General features: G+C 37.5%; 1 protein-coding gene across 1 annotated transcript in view; it reads left to right on the forward strand.

The window, feature by feature from the left end:
* FSIP2 (fibrous sheath interacting protein 2) overlaps nt 1-21989 on the forward strand; it is a 134440-nt gene that overhangs the window by 79125 nt on the left and 33326 nt on the right. Inside the window, exons 14-16 of the mRNA XM_065929002.1 lie at nt 3272-3329; nt 8445-8481; nt 11547-20490. Of these exons, the coding sequence (XP_065785074.1) occupies nt 3272-3329; nt 8445-8481; nt 11547-20490 (9039 nt within the window). The remainder of the gene's footprint in view (nt 1-3271; nt 3330-8444; nt 8482-11546; nt 20491-21989) is intronic.

Raw genomic sequence — 21989 nt, forward strand, 5'->3', positions numbered from 1 at the left:
ATTTTGATAGGATGTATTACTATGTAGAAACTCAAACTGCACACATTAAATATGTACAGCTCTTGGAATATTATACTTCAGTAAAGCTGTTAATTTTTTAATATACTTCTGCTAGGCATCTGGGAGAGCTCTAAGTACAGATTCATTTTAAATCAATTTCTCATTTGGAGGTTTATGGACCATAAAGTGAATTTACACCTGAAAATCACATAAGAGATAATCTATGTTTGTGAATTATTAAGATATATTTTTATTTTCTCCTTTTCTCCCTCTTCCACACTGATACCAAGGCATAATGTGTTTGTGCCTTGGTATCATGTGCCACAAATTTTTTTTAAAGACAGCTCTTTCACCAAGAGTGTAGTTCTGTGGGATCCAATATGTTTTTATAAGCTCTAGGTTTCAATTTCCCAAATGACTTGAGCCTGATATATTTTAATTCCCTGGCTCTCCATTAAGTTTGTAGTTATGGCTGTTGGGCAGAGGGCAGGTATCAGCTTCAATATTTCCTTATAGTTCTATATTTATGTTCCCCCAGTTTTTTACCCTAAAAGACTTCTCTTTCCTACTTTAAACCTTAGCATTTTAAAGAAGATAGCTATAATGTTTATACAGAATTCTAGGAAAATATCTAATTTACTACAGCATATTAATGAAAACCATAGAAGAGTTTTTATTTTATTTTGCTTTTAAGATTGTATTATCCTCACATTTAATTTCTCAGTTATATGAAATCTTAAATTGAAGTACTACTTCTCAAAATCTGAACACACACAACAAATATATCTGCACAAACAAAAAGGTCCATAGGATTTAAGTAAGACTTTTTATATACATCATTGTTACCTATTGTTACTCATTCATTGGGAGAACCAAGAATTACCACTTAAACTTGACTTTGAACAGGCTCTAATCATTAATTCTTTTCTGTATCCAACACATTCTTTTTGTCTAAAATTTTTATTCATTCCTACATTTGCATAATTAACAAACACTAAATCCTCTGTGCCTGTAGAGATGTATGTAAAAACTTCCTGTCACCTGTATCCAGAATCTTTACTATTAGGTTGGTACAAAAGCAATTGCAGTTTCAGACCATGAATTTTAAATCATTATAATTAGGCTCAAGCACATCTTTATTAATCGAAATAGGAGCCATTATAATCAACACATTTTTTCCAATAAGAAATAAGTTGGTTTATTTCTGTAGTGCAAAAATCCGTGCTCCAGGATTCAATGAACTCTTGGAAAGCATTTTCTGTCTCCTGCTGGTTATGGAAGCATTTTCCCTGCAAAAACTTGTTGAGATGCTTGAAGTGGTAGTCAGTTGGCAGGTGGTCAGGTGAATATGGCAGATGAGGCAAAACTTCATAGCCTAATTCATTCAACTTTTGAAGTATTGGTTGTGTGTTGTGCAGTAGGGCATTGTTGTGGAGGATAATTGCAGCTGGGTGGTGTTGTGAAGAAGAATCGGGCCTATTCTGTTGACCAATACCAGCTGCAGGTGTTGCAGTTTTTGGTGCATCTCATCGATTTCTTGAGCATACTTCTCAGATGTCATGGTTTCACTGGGATTCAGAAAGCTGTAGTGAGTCAGAAGGTCGTCAGACCACCAAACAATGACCATCACTTTTTTTTTTTTTTTTTTTGATGCAAGTTTGACTTTGGGAAGTGGTTCAGAGCTTCTTTTTCGTCCAGCTGTTGAGCTGGTCATTGACAGTTGTATGAAATCCACTTTTCTTCGCATGTCACACTCTGATAGAGAAATGGTTCATTGTTTTGTGCAGAATAAGAGAAGATGACACTTCAAAACAATGATCTTTTGATTTGTGGTCAGTTCATGAGGCACTCACTTTTCAAGGTTTTACACCTTTGCAATTTGCTTCAAATGCTGAATGACTGTAGAATGTAGTTCTTTGGCAGTTTCTCGTGTCATTGTTAAGAGGGTCAGCTTCAATGATGGCTCTGTATTGGTTGTTGTCAGCTTCCAATGGCCAGCCACTATGCTCCTCATCCAAAGCTCTCATCTCCTTTGCAAAACTTCTTGAACCACTACTACTGCAGTGTATATTCATTAGCAGTTCCTGAGTCAAATACATGTTGCTGTTGTGAATTGTCTCCCCTGCCTTATGACCCATGTTGAACTCAAATAAGAAATTTGTTCAAATTTGCTTTTTATCTAACATCATTTTTATAGTCTAAAATAAGCAGCAAGTAACAAATAATTAGCAAAAAAAAAAAAAAATAAATAAGGTGAGAAATGTGCATTAAAAGGATGTATATCAGTTATAACCACATTTATTTAAGAATGGATTCCATGATCAAACTGTAAAGTTCAATGTTAAACCGCAATTACTTTTGCACCAACTTAAAACCCAGTAATGGAATTTTACTAGTTTACATACAAGGCAAATTAGATGATATTTGAGTGAGAGAAGACTAATGGCCAATAAATCAATGAATAAATTTTGAGGAAACATTAATAGTATTCTCAAAAAATGAATGTTGGGGATACAGTGTTGGATTTCTGTCGTACTCGGGAGGACAGAAGAGCAGACCTTCAGTCTCAGCGCACCACAGTCGGCGTACAGTGGGGCCAGCAGAACGCTCTAGGAGCCCTGGAGCAGAGTGTCCACGCATGCTGTGTGTGCCTAGCTGCTCTGTCATGGCCGGCTCTTGTGGCCCCATAGACGGGAGCCCACCAGGCTCTTGTGTCCACGGGACTCTCCAGGCAAGAATACTGGAGTGGCTTGCCATTTCCTTCTCCTGGGGATCTTCCCAACCCAGGAATTGAACCCAGGTCTCCTGCATTGCAGGCAGACTTTTTAACAGCTGAGCTATGAGGCAAGTCCCAATATTCATTTACTTAGTTCCAAAGAAGTCTTGCTAGAAGAGTTAACATAAGCTGAATGAGACTAAAAAGATAAGTTAAAAGAGGACATAGGGTGCTCCAGACAGAGGAAATGGCAAAACAAGGGCCCAGAGCCATGGAAAATACCATACACTTAAGAAGTAAGTAATTCTGTGCCTCTGATTCATAGAATATATATGGAAGACTTGCCAGTGAGGACACTAGAGAGCTAAGAAAGAACATCAGATTTTACGATATATCTTATGCCTTGCTAAGGAATTTAGATTTCATTGTGGAGAGTCCCTGGAGACTTTTAAACAAGACTGATAACAGAAAAAAGACCTATTAAAGGACATGAATTGCCGTTTTATAATTTGCTGGGGAAGGATGCAAACTAATTGTTCTTTTTCTGCTAAATAGGACTTCAGGCTCCTGCCACAGCCCAGGGTATTTTCCCTTCTTGTGTTTTCTCAAATACGTAAGTATCTAAGAAAGTTAATATATAATTATAAATTAATATTCTAAGAAGTACATGAGTAATGTTAAAAAGCAAATAATTGCATGGGATCCTCCATTGTAGTTCTACTTAGATTTAGTGAACTGATGTATTTTGCAGATTCTCATCACTAAGGTTAAATTGTAAAGTAGACAAGTGAATATTGTTCCATTTCCTTCTCTATTTCCTTATCCCACTGTGGCTCTTCACTCACCCTATATTTAGAGTCTTCATGCCACTTTCAAATATGACCTCTTTTCTTCAGGTAGCTTTCCAGAATCTAGACTTCTCTCTTTGCCTTTATCCCCTTTTAAACATTTACCTTTCCTTGAACCTTTTGAGATTACAGACTTCCTAAATATGGTAGATTAGTTTTAATTTTTTAATTTTTAATTAGTCATTCTTATCCTAAAATGTGTTTGCCATATAATCCAAAATAATAATCTTTAGTGATGGAACTTGCCAGACTTTGAAAAAGAGATTTGGGGTACCTCAGAGGTTTTTATTCCTGAAACTGGTGGTGATCAGTTTCTGTTGGTATTTAGATAAGGCTTTCTCAATGTTAGAGCTGAGAGACTATCATTTTAGACCCAACACTGTTACCTTTAAAAAAAAAAAAAGCAATTACCCAAATAAGATCCAGCTTCAGTTCAGTTCACTCGCTCAGTCGTGTCCAACTTTTTGCGACCCCATGAATCGCAGCACACCAGACCTTCCTGTCCATCACCAACTCCTGGAGTCCACCCAACCCATGTCCGTTGAGTCAATGATGCCATCCAACCATCTCATCCTCTGTCGTCCCCTTCTCCTCCTGCCCTCAATCTTTCCCAGCATCAGGGTCTTTTCCAATGAGTCAGCTCTTCTCATCAGGTGGCCAAAATATTGGAGTTTCTACTTCAACATCAGTACTTCCAATGAACACCCAGGACTGATTTCCCTTAGGATCACTGGTTGGATCGCCTTGCGGTCCATGGGAATATCAAGAGTCTTTTCCAACACTACAGTTCAGAAGCATCAATTCTTCGGCACTCAGCTTTCTTTATAGTCCAACTCTCACATCCATACATGACTACTGGAAAAACCATTGGCTTGACTAGACAGACCTTCGTTGACAAATGTCTCTGCTTTTTAATATGCTATCTAGGTTGGTCATAAGTTTCCTTCCAAGGAGTAAGTGTCTTTTAATTTCATGGCTGCAGTCACCATCTGCAGTGATTTTGGAGCTCAGAAAAATAAAGTCTGACACTGTTTCCACTGTTTCCCCATTTATTTGCCATGAAGTGATGGGACTGGATGCCGTGATCTTAGTTTTCTGAATGTTGAGCTTTAAGCCAACTTTTTCACATTCCTCCTTCACTTTCATCGAGGCTCTTTAGTTCTTCTTCACTTTCTGCCATAAAGGGTGGAGTCATCTGCATATCTGAGGTCATTGATATTTCTCCCAGCAATCTTGATTGCAGCTTATGCTTCTTACAGCCCAGCGTTTCTCATGGTGTATTCTACATATAAGTTAAATAAGCAGGGTGACAATATGCAGCCTTGACATACTCCTTTTCCTATTTAGAACCAGCCTGTTGTCCCATGTCCAGTTCTAACTGTTGCTTCCTGACCTGCATACAGATTTCTCAAGAGGCAGGTCAGGTGGTCTGGTATTCCCATCTCTTTCAGAATTTTCCACAGTTTATTGTGATTCACACAGTCAAAGGCTTTGGTGTAGTCAATAAAACAGAAATAGATGTTTCTCTGGAACTCTTGCTTTTTCGATGATCCAGCGAATGTTGGCAATTTGATCTCTGGTTCCTCTACCTTTTCTAAAACCAGCTTGAACATCTGGAAGTTCATGGTTCACACATTGCTGAAGATTGGCTTGGAGAATTTTGAGCATTGTTTTACTAGTGTGTGAGATGAGTGCAATTGTGTGATAGTTTGAGCTTTCTTTGGGATTGGAATGAAAATTGACTTTTTCCAGTCCTGTGACCACTGCTGAGTTTTCCAAATTTGCTGACATATTGAGTGCAGCACTTTCACAGCATCATCTTTCAGGATTTGAAATAGCTCAACTGGAATTCCATCACTTCCACTAGCTTTGTTCGTAGTAATGCTTTCTAAGGCCCACCTGACTTCATATTCCAGGATATCTGGCTCTAGGTGAGTGATCACACCATTGTGATTATCTGGTTCGTAAAGATCTTTTTTGTTCAGTTCTTCTGTGTATTCTTTCCACTTCTTCTTAATATCTTCTACTTCTGTTAGGTCCATATCATTTCTGTCCTTTATCGAGTCCATCTTTGCATAAAATGTTCCCTTGGTATCTCTAATTTTCTTGAAGAGATCTCTAGTCTTTCCCATTCTGTTGCACCGAAAGCTGGTTAGATGGTATTGAATTCTGTTAGCTCTTGCTTGTCTGTAAAGCTCTTGACTTCTCCTTCAAATGTGAACAAGGGCCTTATTGGTTGTGGGTTTTTCCCATTTGTTACTTTAAATATATCATGCCACTCCCTTCTGACTGCAGAGTTTCTTCTGACAAATCAGCTGATAACCTTATACAGATTCCCTTGTAAGTTATTTGTTGCTTTTCCCTTGCTGCTTTAATTATTTTCTCTGTCTAAAGTTTTATCAGTCTGGTATGTGCCTCTGTGCTCTCCTCCCTGTGTTTATTCTGTATGAGACTCTGCACTCCCTGGACTTGCATGTTTTCTTTCCCATGTTAGGGATTTTTCCAGCTATTGTCTTCTCAGATACCTTCCCAGGCCCTTTCTCCTCTTCCTGGGACCCCTATAATTGGAGTGTTGGTGTGTGTAATATCCCAGAAATCACTTAGACTGTCATTTCTTTTCATTCTTTTTTCCTTATTTGTTCTGCAGCAGTGATTTCCACCAGTCTGTCTTCCAACTTACTTATTCATCCTTCTGCCTCATTTATTCTGCTATTGATTCCTTCTAGTGTATTTTTTATTTTAGCTATTTTTTCTCTGTTCTTTAAATCTTCTAGTGCTTTCTAAACATTTTTTATATCTTCTCAGTGTATACTTCCATTCTTTTTCCAAGATCTTGGATCATCTTTGCTAACATTATTCTGTATTTTCTTTCAGGTAGATTACCTATCTCTACATCACTTACTTGTTCTTCTGGGGTTGCATCTTGTTTCTTCATCTAGAACATATTTCTCTGATGGCTCATTTTGTTTCACTTTCTGTGTTTGTGGTTTATGTTCCACAGGCTGTAAGATCATAGTTCTTGCTTCTGCTGTCTGTCCCTGGTGAGTGAGGTCAGTCTAGAGGCTTGTGCAGGCTTCCTGTTGGGAGGGACTGGTACCTGCCCACTGGTGGGTGGTGCTGGATTTTGTGCCCGTGGTGGACAGGGCTGTGCCACGGGGCTCAGGACAACTTTAGCCAGCCTCTCTGTTGATGAGTGGGGCTATGTTCCCATCTTGTTGGTTGTTTGGCCTGAGGTATCCCAGCACTGAAGCCTGAAGGCTGTTAGATAGGGCCAACTCTCAGTGCCATAATGGTGACCTCCTGGAGAGCTCACACTGAGGAATATTCCCTGGGACTTCCGCCAACTCCAGCGAGACCTTTCAAGACCCACAGGTAGGTTTGGCCCAGGTTCCTATGGAGGTACTGCCTTGTTCTGGGTCCTAGTGCATGTGAAACCTTGCATGCACCCTCCAAGAGTGGAGTCTCTGTTTATCCTAGTCCTGGGGCTTCTGCAGTCAAGCCCTGCTGGCCTTTAAACCAAATTCCATGGGGTCTCCTACTTGTGATGCTAGACCCCTAGGCAGGGAAGCCTGATGTGGGACTCAGAACTCTCAGACCTCTGGGAGAAACTGCAATATGTTTCAAGTCTGTGGGTCACCAACCCAGTGTATATGGGATTTGATTATCTCACAGAAGCACACTTACTGTGTCGTTGTGGCTTCTGCTATGTCTTTAGATGTAGAATACCTTTTTTCTCGTAGATCTAGTCTTTTCTGTGGATGATTGTTCAGCAGTTAGTTGCCTCTCTGGTGTTTTTTTGAGAGAAGATGAGCTCAAGTCCTTCTACTCTGCCATCTCGTCACCCTTCTGAAAGCATCTATTTAACTGTATACATGTTCTCCAGAGATCTTGGGAGAATCCAGTTTATGAGCAAGCGAACACTGAGTTCATTCCAAATCTGTTTCCTTTGCATGTGACCTCACAGTTCAGAGACACTCATTGCTGTTGGAGCAGGAGCCCATGTCTCATCACTGCAAACTCAATGTCTCATCACCCAACACAAACTCAGTGCCTGATTTTATAATGCAAAGTACAGGACTAGAAAAAGTAAAAAAAAGGTGTATTAATTTTATTATGAGTAATTATGAAAAAGATAAACAAAGGGCCTATATTGAAATACATGAAAATAAATACCTGAAATATACAAAAATAAGTAAGAACTAAATCTTAGATTTTGTTTTATTAACTATTCTATAATTTTCATTGAGTTCTTGTTACCAGTGAGAAAATTGCATTGTTGACTTCATTATCATGATAAAAATCTGACTAGAATAAATGATAGAATATTGTCATACATAGACAAGAGCTACATCTAAATTTCTATTTAAGAGGGCTATAAATGTATTATTTTAACCCATGGTTATTGAATAGTTATCACATAATTCCTTGCTGTTTGATGAAAGCATAGGTAAAACTATGGGATTTGAAAGGGTAAGTATAGGATTATCTGAAGCTCTGGTCAGTCTTGCCACTTCATGCTGCCTTTTAGCAAACATGAAAGACTAGCGTACCTTCTCCCTCCAAGTCTGTGTCCTTTCCCAGAGGACCACACAGCAGGAATGTCTAAAGTGGGTCAGAAGTAGAATTTTCAAATAGACATTTTTATGCAACAGCTATAATTCTGCTTCTGAGTATTAAGGCATATGGGCCAGTATCAAAGAAGGAAGAGAAATAGGTGGTGGGGGATGGAAATACAGTTTATTCTTCTGAATTTCTGTTAAAAAAAATCTTTCAGATATAAAGAGAAAAAACTGATTCAGTGATTATAAGTTTTGGAAAAAGCTACATAAATTCTTGACCCTAAATAATAGCAAAATTATCAACCTTTCTTGACTTTACAGAAAACAGCATCTCCTACAAAACTACTTGCAAGAAAAAGTATGTATCATAAAACTCATTGATAAAGCAGCATATTAATGATAATTTTAAATGTTTAATAGTAGAAAAAAAAACTATGCAATCATTTACTGATATTAATGTCCCTCTTTGCCCATTTTTTCTTCTTTAAAGTTAACTTTCAGTTAATTCTTAGATTTTGCAGTAAGGTTCTCATAAAAAGATAATTTTGCCCATTCAGGAAGAGGTCTCATGGAGTTGGGCAGGAAGTCAGGGGAGGAGCATTCAGGGACCTAGCCATTATAAGAATAGTGTCAAATAACCATAAACCCATTCTTAACGTGGGAAGCCACTACACATCACTTTGCAGACTCGGCTCATGAGTTGGGATGCCTGTATTTGTCCCGAGTCAGTTTGGTGGGAAGGGACCTAATCACCTAAGAGCAAAACATATTAGGAATAGCTTTCTTTCATATGTCATACTTACCCTAAGAATAATAATGTAGTTCTATCATTTATGATCTCTGGTAGTAAGAAAAGCAAAAAGCAATATATATATTGAATGTCTCAGTTTATATGTCATAGTAGATTATAGTAAATTGTTTTTATTCAAAACATTTCATTTTGGATGTTATATAATGTTTTGGATGTTGTATAATAAATGCAAAATGTATGAGAAGATTCAAGGATTAGAGCAGAATATAATGGTTTTCCCTGGGGTGCCCCCAAACACCATGTGTCAAAGAGAGTATGCTGCATAGATGTTAACTTATCTTTGATTATTGGCCTAATATGGGTATAACTGTGTGCTTGTTGTTCAGTTGCTAAGTCGTGTCCGACTCTGTGACCCCATGGACTGCAGCACGCCAGATTTCCCTGTCCTTCACTATCTCCCAGAGATTGCTCAAACTCATGTCCGTTGAGTCAGTGATGCCACCCAACCATCTCATCCTTTGTTGCCCCCTTCTCTTCCTGCCTCAGTCTTTCCCAGTATCAGGGTCTTTTCCAAGGAGTTGGCTCTTCACATCAGGTTGGCCAGAGTATTGGAGCTTCAGCATAGGTCTTTCTCATGAATATTCAGGGATGACTTCCTTTAGGATTGACTGGTTTGATCTCCTTGCCGTCCAAGGGACTCTCCAGCACCACAATTTGAAAGCATCAATTCTTCAGCACTCAGCCTTTTTTATGATCCAGTTCTCACATCCATATATTACTACTGGAAAAACCATACCTTTGTCTATACTGACCTTTGTCAGCAAAGTGATGTCTCTGCTTTCTATGCTGACTTAAGGCAGTATTTTGGGTGTGAACAGCCCCATTACAGAAATCCTATTTTTTTTTTTTTATTCTCCTGCCCACATGACAGCTTTCCAGGCTTTGCTGCCAGTTACTTATGTTTACTAGTTTTTGTTTTAAGAGTCATAACAATTTTGAACAGACTATTAGTTGAGAGTCCCTTGGACTGCAAGATCCAACCAGTCCATCCTAAAGGAGATCAGTCCCGGGTGTTCATTGGAAGGACTGATGCTGAAGCTGAAACTCTAATACTTTGGCCACCTCATGCGAAGAGATGACTTATTGGAAAAGACCCTGATGCTGGGAGGGATTGGGGGCAGGAGGAAAAGGGGACGACAGAGGATGAGATGGCTGGATGACATCACCGACTCGATGGGCATGAGTTTGAGTAAACTCCGGGAGTTTGTGATGGACAGGCAGGCCTGGCGTGCTGCTATTCATGGGGTCGTAACAAGTTGGACATGACTGAGCGACTGAACTGAACTGATTAGTTTATTATAGGCAAGAGGATTTTTATTAATACAAATCCAAAGTATGTTTTTAGTACATAGCAGAAGTATGGATTCTGTTACTGAGGCTCTTAGTCTAACTTTAAGTAAGTGAAAGGCACTCAGTCATGTCTGACTGACTCTGACCCCGTACAGTCCATGGAATTCTCCAGAATACTGGACTGGGTGGCTTTTCCCTTCTACAGGGGATCTTCCCAACCCAGGGATAGAACCCAGGTCTCCTGCATTGCAGGCGTATTCTTTACCAGCTTAGCCACAAGGGAAGGCCAAGAATACTGGAGTGGGTAGCCTATCACATCTCCAGCAGATCTTTTTGACCCAGGAATCGAACCAGGGTCTCCTGCATTGCAGGTGGATTCTTTATCAACTGAGCTATCTGGAAAGCCCAAACTTAAACATAGGATAGCACCTTTGACCACTAAGGAAATGGTCATTCAAATCTAGTCCCTGAGGTTTTATATCAAGCTCAAAAGGAGGAATTCTCTAAACCTATCCTTGCTCAACCCTCTTGACTCTTTGAATTGCAATTCTAGCTTCCCTTATTTTCTATCTAAACTCATTTGTTCCTTCACTGTATCACTGTATCACCTTTTCTTTGCCTTCTATGACATTCATAGTTTCCATTCATAGTATCTTGTTAGATACAAACCCATGCAATCTCCATAAAGCATGAACTTTTTTTTGTTTTGTTTTTTGCTTATTAGATTCTTAACAATTAGCTGTAGTCCTTTCCCTGTAAACAAATCACAGGCTCACCTCTGCATCAGGGAATGAGAGGAGAGCTGGCTTCTTTTCCATCCTTACTCTTAGCTAGACAGATGCCTCTGAAGGCACCCAAATGTTTGACCATATCTGTTTGAGAAATAATTTGTTAGAAATAACCTGGATCATTTTAAAATAATTTTGCTAGGTTGTAGACACTATGTTTCTTCTTTAAAAAATACATGCATGTAATATAATGTGTCTAGACAGCAATTTAGTGATTTTTCATTTTCTTTCTTTTTAACCAAAAATTCTTTTATCCCAGCCATAAATGTTAGGAAAAAATAAATAAGTAAAAATGTTCTGAGGGAATGGGAGCCAAATGGAAACTTATATATATTTTTTTAACTTTAGTAGAGAATAAACCAACTTGAAATTAATTTGAAATTCTAAATATATATATTTACCATGTTCTCTTTATAACCATGATGATATCAAGCTATGCATTGTTTGATATAAAACATCAAATATTACCTTCTGTTGCATCCTAGAGTAGATAGTTAAATGATTTTCTTTTCATTCCTGCTTGCCTCAAACCAGGTAACTTCTGAAGAACTGAATAGCATAATTCAGAATATAATGACCTGGGTTGTGGCTACAGTTACCAGCATATTATACCCAGCCATCACAAAGTATGAAGAAAGGTTGAAAAATAATACATATCCAGTGTCTGATGACTCTGTCCTCTCCTCAGATAGTTCGAGTTTTTGTAGCACATGCAGTGAAGAGTTTACATATGGAAGCTACACTTCTGCAACAACGAAATCATTTAAGAGAGAGCCCTGTGCATTTGCAGTTGACATATCAGTAAGGAGATCAACCACACCATTAAAGCCATCTGCCCATGTGGAAAAAGCAGTTGTGGGAGAAACATGTCACATTACAGGACAGTCTGTAACAAATGGAATAAAATATAATGAAACAAGCATGATATATACATACCCTGACCTCAGAAGTTGTAAATCTGATAGTCATCTTCTAGCATCACTTGAAACAGGCCCCAAAAAATCAAAGGATGCTGCCACTGAAACAGATGGTTTAGAGAAACCATTGTTTTCTGATCAAAAAGCAAAAGCCATGAATGAAATGAAGAGTTTAAAGAATGTTTTTGTTAACTTTAAGTGTCACTTAAAAGGGGAAACTGAATTGATTTTGGAAAGTATTTTTCAAGAAATAATGTCTGATTTAACACATGCCATTCCCTCTATTTCTTCTGTTACTGCTGAAGTTTTTGTTGACCAAAGTGAGCCTATAAGAGGAGACTTGGTTTCCAATGCTGATATCTGCTCAGTAGCTTCAGAAATTGTGGAAAATATGCTTGAGAAGCTACAGTCTGCGGTTGAGAAAAAATGTGTCCAGATATATTCACAAGATTTATCAGCCAACATTCAACCAAGTCTAACACCCAGTGGAGAATCTCTCACTCTATCATATGAAAAACCTTTAATAGCTTCAGTGCCTGCTACTGCGGAACCCATGTGTGATGTTGCAGAGGATATGGTGCATGCCATTTTAGAAAAGCTGATGACTCTTACAGCTTGTAAGCAAACTGAGCTTCCTCATCTTGAAGAGGCAACTAAACTTTCCTATCAGCAACATGTGGCAGACCCAACATGTATGCGCCATATAAAAGCCGACAAAAAGAAATGTAATCCTGAACTTGATGCAGCTAATTTAATTGTTAAAGAAAAGATACAAAATTTAATGTCAAATATTCTTTCCCAGTCCTCTTTGGTTGGCTATATAGAGGAAGCAATCAGCACTATACTAGGATTTGTACAAACTGAACTTAATAATGAGAGACTTATTGCATCTGAAGAAACAGTAGTGTTCCTTAAGTTGCTTGATGATATCTTTACTCAGCTACATCAGGAACCAGTAAAAGCAGGTAATCAAAAATGTAGACATTCTACACTGAGAAGTCCTTCTGACACTGAAGTAAAATACAGACTCACTAGCACTAGATTATCTAATGGCCCTAGGTCTGGAAGACCATTTCCACCTGTTAATGTTCCTGGCATGGTCCTTTATTCTGAAGATGATAATGAAGAAATAGACAGAATTGTGGAAAATGTGCTTGATTCATCTTTCAAAGATGAAAAAGCAAAATCACAAGAACAAATTTCTGAGCATTGGTTTACAAAAGGAAATGATTGTCTAGAATACCAAAGAAATAGCAAACTACCTACAAAGCCTACTTCTCCAAGAAGCAAAGTTGCGTTTCATAGTCGCAGATTAAGGACTGAGTTACCATTTTTTAAGGATAGAAAAATTTTGAAGGAAAAACCCTGTTTAAATAAAGACATTCTACTTTTCAGCCAAGATCAAAAGCATCAAATACAAAAGGCTTCAGAAAACACAGTTAAAAGTATTTTAACAGAAATGCTCAAGGATATATCTTCTGTTCCTCCTGGTCACTTAGAAAGCAGAACTGACAAAGCTTCAGTTCTTGTTTCAGAAAAATCTCATGAACCATCACATCAAGAGTGGATGGACCAGCTGTTTTCTGTGTCAGAAATTAGTACAGTAGCTCAGGAAATAACAGACACTATATTAAACATACTTCATAATGCAAGCTGCATTCCCAGTACCACCAAAAATTCCATTTCATCATCAGTTCATCCAGCTTCTCTAGAGAGTCCTGACACTCTCCATATGGTCAAAGCAGCACCAAATAAAAAACCACTAAAAAAATGGTTCGATAGTGAAAAGAAAATGAAATATTTATCTTTACTCGATGGAGATCTGGCAAAACCTTCCCTGTTAAAATCTGAAGAGAGTGAACCAAAACTTGCAGATGAAATTACTGATAAGATCATTAATGCAGTTTTTAAAAAGCTGAAGTTATTTATTTGTCCAAAATTGCAAATGGGCTCTAAACCTTCACTTGCAGAGAAATCTTCATTGCAATCTCAACTTAGTACTTACACAGCTAAAGTGGTAAACATCGTTTTGCATGCTATCCAGAATGAACTAGAACTCAGTGAGAAAAACCTAAATCTTAGGGAAAGAAACCATACCAAATCCCTCACAGGTAAAGGATGTTTTACTGACACTAAGAAATTAGAATCTCATGTCTCAGATCTCAATGGTGACATCTTGGAATCACCATTATTAACTTGTATTTGTGAAATACTATCAAGTGGACATTCAGATCAAAGCAGTATTTCACTCTCTTCAGATAACTCAAAGCCAGCAGCTTCACATGGATCTGATAATGTTGATAAAGGGAACATTTTGCCAAGCAGACAGGATAAAAAATCTTTTTACAAAGTTTTAGCTACTCCATGTGCTCTCCATAGTGTCATTAATGGAAATGATCTCAAAGAGAATTCCAGATTACAAGTGTTAGATAATATTGGGGAAACACTCTATGAAATGTTGTGCAAGCTCATAGGGGCTCACCCTCACTGTCAGGCATCTTGTTCTAAGCTAAGCAGAGAGAAGACCGATAAGAATCAGCAAAGAGCCACTGAATTGCAGTCTAATATTCAGCTCATTTCCACAACAATTTTGGAATATATCATTGCAAAATTATGTAGTGTCGACACAGATACTAGTTCTGTCAGTTGTGGATGTAAAGCTATCTCAGAGCCTCTCGATATTGACAACCTATCATTTACTTCAATTATTGAGGAAATGGCCAAATGCACTGAAATAATCTCCAGCATAGTTTCCAGGATGGTTCAAGAGGGTAATAAAGAGATGACTAAAAGCATGGAAAAACCTATTGCTGCCAAGTCTTCCAAAACAGGGAGCACAAAAGAAATGCATTCAAATAAGCTAAAAGCGGTAGCTTCAGATATTCTTAATATGGTTTTTGCTAAACTGGAAGGGTTTGCCAATGGAAATTTAGAAACTCTGGATTCTACTAACGATGAAAATAAAAAAAACAGTAAGATGAACGTGGAATGTGAAAGCCTCAGAGTTTTCACAGACGCACATGAAGAACTATTGCAGTCAGCTTTATACACAAATGCAAAGAAAGTATCAAGTGTTATTTTGAAAGCTATTCAAACAGAATTAAATATGAACCCGTTAGATTTGAGGACAAGTGTGAAAACACCACCACCTGAGAAACAAATGCTAGAGAATATAGTCAGTTTAATCTTAGATGCAGTATCCTCAGATATGCTTAATGAAACTGAACCTAAAGAGAGAGACAGTGAAACTAATGGATATAGGCCAATCTATGGAAATTTTCTTCCTGGTGGAGCTGAATCAGATTCATTTCTAGAAGATGCTACAAACACAGAGAAAGAATTCATTGGTGAGAGAATACCACTAACAGAAGAGACTCAATCAGATTCTCTTCAACAGTGGGTTCTAGAAAGAACCTTAAACAAACTTGAAGTGAAGCTCAAAGAACCACAGAAATCTCCAGTTGTTCCCATTATAAGAAATATTTTGAATGAGATCTTTCAAAATGCTTTGGTCAGTCAATTAAATATGCTTTCTCTCTCCCACTCCCTTTTAAGCGACATCCCTCACAATGTTGGTGAGCCAGTTGCTCAAACATCTGTTCCATTTATAGATAAAATGATGGTGTCTGAAGCAGATGTAACCATAGTGGCAGATGATGTTGTTACAACTGTATTTGATAAACTCTATACAGCTGCTAAGACAGAGACAATTGCAAGTGAAAATAGCTATAAAACCATCACGTTCTCAGCAAATGTTTCTTTCCATGAACACACCTATGGAAGAGGAAAACCCTCCATCACTGCACTGAACAAGAATCCCTATTCTCTTCAGTCCAGATTCAACATTGACAGACAGGCTAAAGGAAACATAGTTGAAGATATCGTGCAGGCAATATTAACGAGTTTAGAAACTTTTGCTACTTCCAAAGTACAGTCTCTTTTTTGTCCCCAAATCAACTTCACAGTTCCAATGGCTTTACCTGTTCAACAGGATAAGAGTACATTAAGCAAAGCTTTGTCAGCCAAAGATTTGTATTCTGAGGGTCAGTTTTCCTCTTGCTCAGTGGATAATGTTATGTCACAAAACGCTAACTCATTTTGTCAGGTCTCTTTGAACAAATTAAATACATATGCAACAGAAGTGGCCAGAAAAATTTTAAAAGGAATCAAAAATGAATTAGATAAAGAGAAGGAAACTCCTTTCTTAATGAATAATATTGTGGTTTCTGAAAGTATTACAAGTCAAATTGTTAACACAGTGTTAGATATTGTATCATCCAAAGGAAAATGTGACAAGAACAGTTCTGACAAAGAGATCAGTTCAGATCAGCAAGAAGGTATTATTGAAAAACTGTTTAATAAGATTGAGTATCGAAAAGTACTTCAGTTTCAAATACAGGATACCATTGAAAGTGTCTTATGTGATATTTATGAAAAAACACTCAACCAGAATAATCTCTCATTTGCCACACCCACTTTGAAATGTAGCATAGCTGGCAAACATCCCAGAGCAAATTCTGACATTGAGGGTGTAAATAAAATTCTTCCAAAGTTTTCAGTCCCTAAATCTGATGTTATTTTGATATCCAATGATATAGTAGATATTGTACTTCATAATCTCAGTTCTGCTGTCATGCTTAGCATAAATGCAAAGGATCCTACTTCTACTAGATTGCCTCTGACCTTTTGTAATACGTTTCCAAAAGCACAGTGTCGGCAGTCTCTTCTTATGGAGTCAGAAAGTGAAAGGAAAACAGAGCATTTTCCATCTTCAAAAATTCTTAAACCAGCTTATGCTAGTGATAGCCAGATAACTATAGTAGAGAAAGAAGACCCCAAGAAATTTGTTCCTGATTCATGTGAGGAAAGTGCTAACTTCATCACTCAAAGTATTTTTAATTGGTTAGAATCATTTGCCACAGAAAGAATAGATTCGTTAATTATGCTTGCTTTCCAGCCTAAAAAAAAGTCATTTTTGAGACCAGAACTGGAAAACTGTAAGCAAGATGGCATCATCTTTCATGAACCAAGCCAGGTGGAATCAAATGTGAGTATTCTGAAAATATCAAATGAAAATATTCTCAGCCAAGAGCTCATGGATTCCACTTTTGCCAGTTACAGAGAAAAACTTGGATCTACAATTCATCTATCACAAACTAGTCTTAAGGAATATTCTGACATCATTGCCAGTGCCATTTTGAATTTTATTAAAAATGACTTAGACCTTGAAATCCAAAAGATGCATCCATATCCAAACAATGTTTCATTCCAAGAAATTACCATTGTAAGTGAAATTATCAATGGTATCTTAAAGAGTTTATATAATAAAAGATCTGCAAAGGAAATCAGTTTTTACTCAAAAGACAATCCTAATTTATTTTCACAGTTCACCGTATCAAATGAAATATCACTGGGACAAAGAGCTCAGGAAAAAAACACCAAACTGTCTTTGTCTTCAAAGTATGCATTAGAACAAAACCAAATGTCATGGGAAAGGGAAAGCCAAAGAATTGTTTTAGAAGAAATATTTATGAGAAATGAAAAATCAAAACAAAAAGAAAGAACTGCATTATTCAGTGCAGTGGAAGAAGTTATAAATAAAGTGTATCAAAAAATAATAGAAATCATAGGCCACTTGCCTTCCTTTAATGAAATACCCCACTTTATACCTAACTCTAAAACATCAGACATAACACATAAAAACTTCTGTCAATCACATATCAACAATGCGGCAAGTGACATAATTGAAAATGTTTTGGGGAAAATGTACTCTGTAATCGTGACATCATTATATGAAAATAATGAAGGAGAACCAGCTGACAAAAATATTTTACCAAAGAAATCACCATGCATCAAAGAAATTAAAGCAGGAATAGGAAGTAGTGTCACTAGATTTGTGCTACCACAGGTTTATCCTTATGCAGACAGTCGAAATATCTCTCTATTGGAAAATACTTTTTTACGATATTCACCATCACAAGTGGGGAAAGATCTAGTTCAAGTGGTTCTCAATAAGATCACAAATTTTGCCTCATTTTATCTAGAAGGGACTGTGTCCCTTGAAGGTTGTTCTGATGAGTTGCAACCTTTAAGACTACACAGTTCTAAAGTGAGCCCTAAGCCAAGTGTTACAACAAGTTTAAAAGCAAGATCAAAAGTTACTCCTTTGCCTAAATTTAGAACAAAACCACACATAGGACTTAGTCGTGCTAAGGCCAAGAGCAGGACCAAATTAAGTCCTGGAGAGAAGACCCCAAAAGACGTTTGGGCCAAGACGGATATCAGGCTGCCACACATCCTATCATCAGGAGATGCCAAAAACTTACTGGAAATGAAACTGCCTACTTCGGAGCTAAAAATGTATGCCAAGAATATAATAAGTAATATCCTGAAAGCAACTGTTAAAGAATTGGAAAAGGTGACACGAACTAGAGCAATGGTAAACAATAGAGCTTTACCATCTGATCAAATCATGGCAGCAAATAAAATAGTTAATACAGTTTTGCAAGGATTATATGTGATCAATAACCACAATTCGGCTAATCCTATCAAATTCTCACATCTGGATGATCCCAAACTTTCACAGGGAAATATAGGTGCAAAGTCTCTTGCCAAACCACAAGCCTGTTTTTACTTGGAAAATGTTTCTTCACAGTTAGAACAGATTTTTCCTAAAGAAGGTATATTTAAAAAAATGTTTGACAAGTGGCAAACTGAATCAAATGACATGGAAAACGAAAAGTGTAAGCTCTTGATGATAGCTGAAAATGGTTTGACTGAAATTTCAATAAAAGCAAAAGAATTAGAAAATTCTCTTTCGCTTTTAAATCTGCCACATCTTGAGGACTGTGAAAACCGATTTCATAGTTGTTTTAAGGGAGCTTCTACTAGAGCTGAAGACACTAAAGCACAAATTAATATGTTTGGAAGGGAAATTGTTGAAATGCTGTTTGAAAAATTACAGCTGTGCTTTTTGTCCCAGATGCCCACCCTATATGGTAAAGAAACTCCAGCAAATAGGAAAGAACACATTACTACTAAAAGTAAATATGATTTTCCAACCAAGGACACCCTCAGCAATGTACCAGTATATAACACTAAAACCAAAGACCAAAGTCCTTTGGGCTCTAGCAACCAAATTGTTCAAGAAATTGTAGAACGGGTTTTAAACATGTTAGAGTCATTTGTGGACTTACAGTTTAAACATACCTCTAAATATGAGTTTTCTGAAATAGTGAAAATGCCTGTAGAAAATCTTTTTCCTGTCCAACAAAGACTATTAAGCAAAAAGATGTTGCCAAAGTTACAACCATTGAAAAATTTTTCTAATGAATCCAAGTCAAGTACCATTGTTTCCAAGGAAAATGTACAGAATACCCTTCTACAGGTTCATTCATTCCATTCAGCGTTACTTACATATGCTATTAATATTGTCTGCAACATGCTTGGTGTAATTAAGAACAAGCTAGACAAAGAAATAAGCCAAGAGGAACCATCTTCTGTCAGCATAGTAAAAGAGAACACTGCAGCAAGTGAGATCATTGGGACGCTGATGGACCAGTGTGCTCATTTCAGTGAGTCTATAATCAAAAACCTTCCCAAGGAAAATTTGTTTCAAGGAGTAGAAAATACTTACATTGTTAACCAGGTTGAGTTAGCAACTAATACGAAAATGCCCATGTCAAAGTTAAAGGAAGTAAGTTTTGGGAATAATCTTCCACAAAGCAGTGCTCCAGGTTTGGGTTTTTATTCAGAGGAAAATATGAAAAAAAGCTATAAGTCTTCATCAAATTTACCCTCATATTCCAGAGCCTCTGTAGAAGACACAGTTAGAAACTCAGAGCCAATGAGAAGGCCTGATTCAGAAAATAGACCTTCATCTTCTAGAAACAAAGTCCTAGACACTCTCCCAAAGGAATCTGACTTGGGCTATTTTGATCAAGCTATGAAAGGAAATAGCTCCCTCCCTGAAGGGAGTGTCTTAGAAAAACTGCTAAAGAAAGCAAATGAATCCACAGAAACAGCATTAAAGCAAGTAATGTCATTTATAGAAATGAGAAAAGGTGAAAATCCAAGAGTGTTTCATTACGAGATCTCCAAACCAGTTGTTGAGCCTAGCCAAATTCAGACAACTGTTTCTCCACTCAAGATTTGTTTAGCTGCAGAAAATATTGTCAGTACTGTGCTGTCAAGCTATGGATTTCCAAATCAACCACACATTAGTGAAAGCACGGAAACAATGAAACCATTTTTCATATCAAAGCAAAACCCTTTGTCTATAACATCTGGAGGACAAAAGAATGAGAAAAGTCTGCTTAGAATGTGGGATAAAAGAATCAGCTATATACTTGAAGAAGAAAACAAAAAAGCTGAGGTCAGAAGGGAAGATTTTTCTTTATTGCAAAAATGGGAAAATAAGAGTTACCTGAAAATAAAGCCTCTGAAGGAAGTTGAAGTCATTGCTTTTGCTGACCATGAACTGGGTCCAAATGAAATTCATCTGGTATCAAGACATGTCACCACATCTGTGGTCACATATTTCAAGAACTTTGAAACTAGAGGTAAGTAAGAGTGGGCTTAGTTTAGAAAGAAAATAATCAAATATATGTAAAAGAGCTCCAGTTCAAGAAGCTTCATTTACTGTTTTTCTGAAAACAGCCTTAGAGGGAGGGTGTTTAATCACTTCTTAATATAACCAGATACTAAAAAAAAAAAAAAAAAAAAAAAAGTTAAACATTCATATGGTTTGAATCTGAAAAGGTGTATTGCTAATTTTTCCATATCTGCAGATGAGAGAAAATGTGACTGTTGAAAATTAGGAGATTTTGGTTTGAACTTGAGGTCTGAGTTCTAAACATTTATAAAGTTCTCATGCGTGACTTCTTTATAATTATACCAAACATAGAGGTAACTGGTTGAAAGTTGTATTTCAACTTTAAGGTGTACAGTTGAAGCCATTGCTATGGTTAGTCACAGTTTATAAGAACAGTGGTATTAAGCCTCTTGTTTTGTTTGTATTCCAGTATTATTATATTCCTTTTAGGTATAATACTCTATACATATCCTTGAAAGCATTTTTTTAAAAGGGGGTGAAGATAGACTTATCTATATATATTTAGCTTCTCAGATGGCTCAGTGGTAAAGAATCTGCCTGCCAATGCAGGAGATGTAGGATACATGGGTTCGATCCCTGGGTCAGGAAGTTCTCCCGGAGGAGGAAATGGTATCCCTTTCTTGTATTCTTGCCTGGAAAAATTCCATGGACAGAGGAGCCTGGCAGGCTGCAGTTCACAGGGTTGCAAAAGAGTCAGACACAACTTGGTGACTGAGCATGCATACATCTATATGTTTGGTTGAATTATATGATTGCCACATGATGTCAAACCTGATAATTATTGGCGGTTTCATAAAATTCCATCTAACACTATTATAGCCTTGAGCTGGATCATTAATTCCAGTCACCAGTAATTCATTGCTACTTTACCAGTCTAGATACATCACCTAACCATCATTGAAATAGTAGAACACATATTATCAGTCCTAACTACCTGTACGATGAGGCCATTTCCTGTAATTAAAACTGGTATTATTTCAAGGTGGACAGTTGGGTGTGTCTGCAATTCCAAGCTTATAAGTAGAATTTCTTCAAGCACCGCCTAATTGAACTTAGAGAATAAAGAAAAACAAAGAAAACAGGAGAAGATAAGATTCGTAATCCCATCCCATTGGTGTTTGTCTCTGTGGTGGTTTAGTGACAAGGTCAACTCTGACTCTGTGACCCCATGGACTGTGGCTCCTCCGCCCATGGGATTCTCCAGGCAAGAATACTGGAGTGCGTTGCCATTTCCTTCTCCAGGGGATCTTCCCGACCCAGGGATCAAACCAGTTTGATCAAAACTGCCTTGGCAGATCAGATTCATTACCACTAGCCCCTTCTTTCTATCATGTCTCTTCTCCATTCCCAGACATGTCCAGGGTTTTTCAGTGATGTCACTCATGCTCCTTCCATGTGGAGCTCCGTTTCCTTACTTCCTTCACCTCAAGATATCTAAAACCCGTC

The sequence above is a fragment of the Muntiacus reevesi genome, chromosome 3, assembly GCF_963930625.1.
Source record: "Muntiacus reevesi chromosome 3, mMunRee1.1, whole genome shotgun sequence".
NCBI classification, from domain to species: Eukaryota; Metazoa; Chordata; class Mammalia; order Artiodactyla; family Cervidae; genus Muntiacus; species Muntiacus reevesi.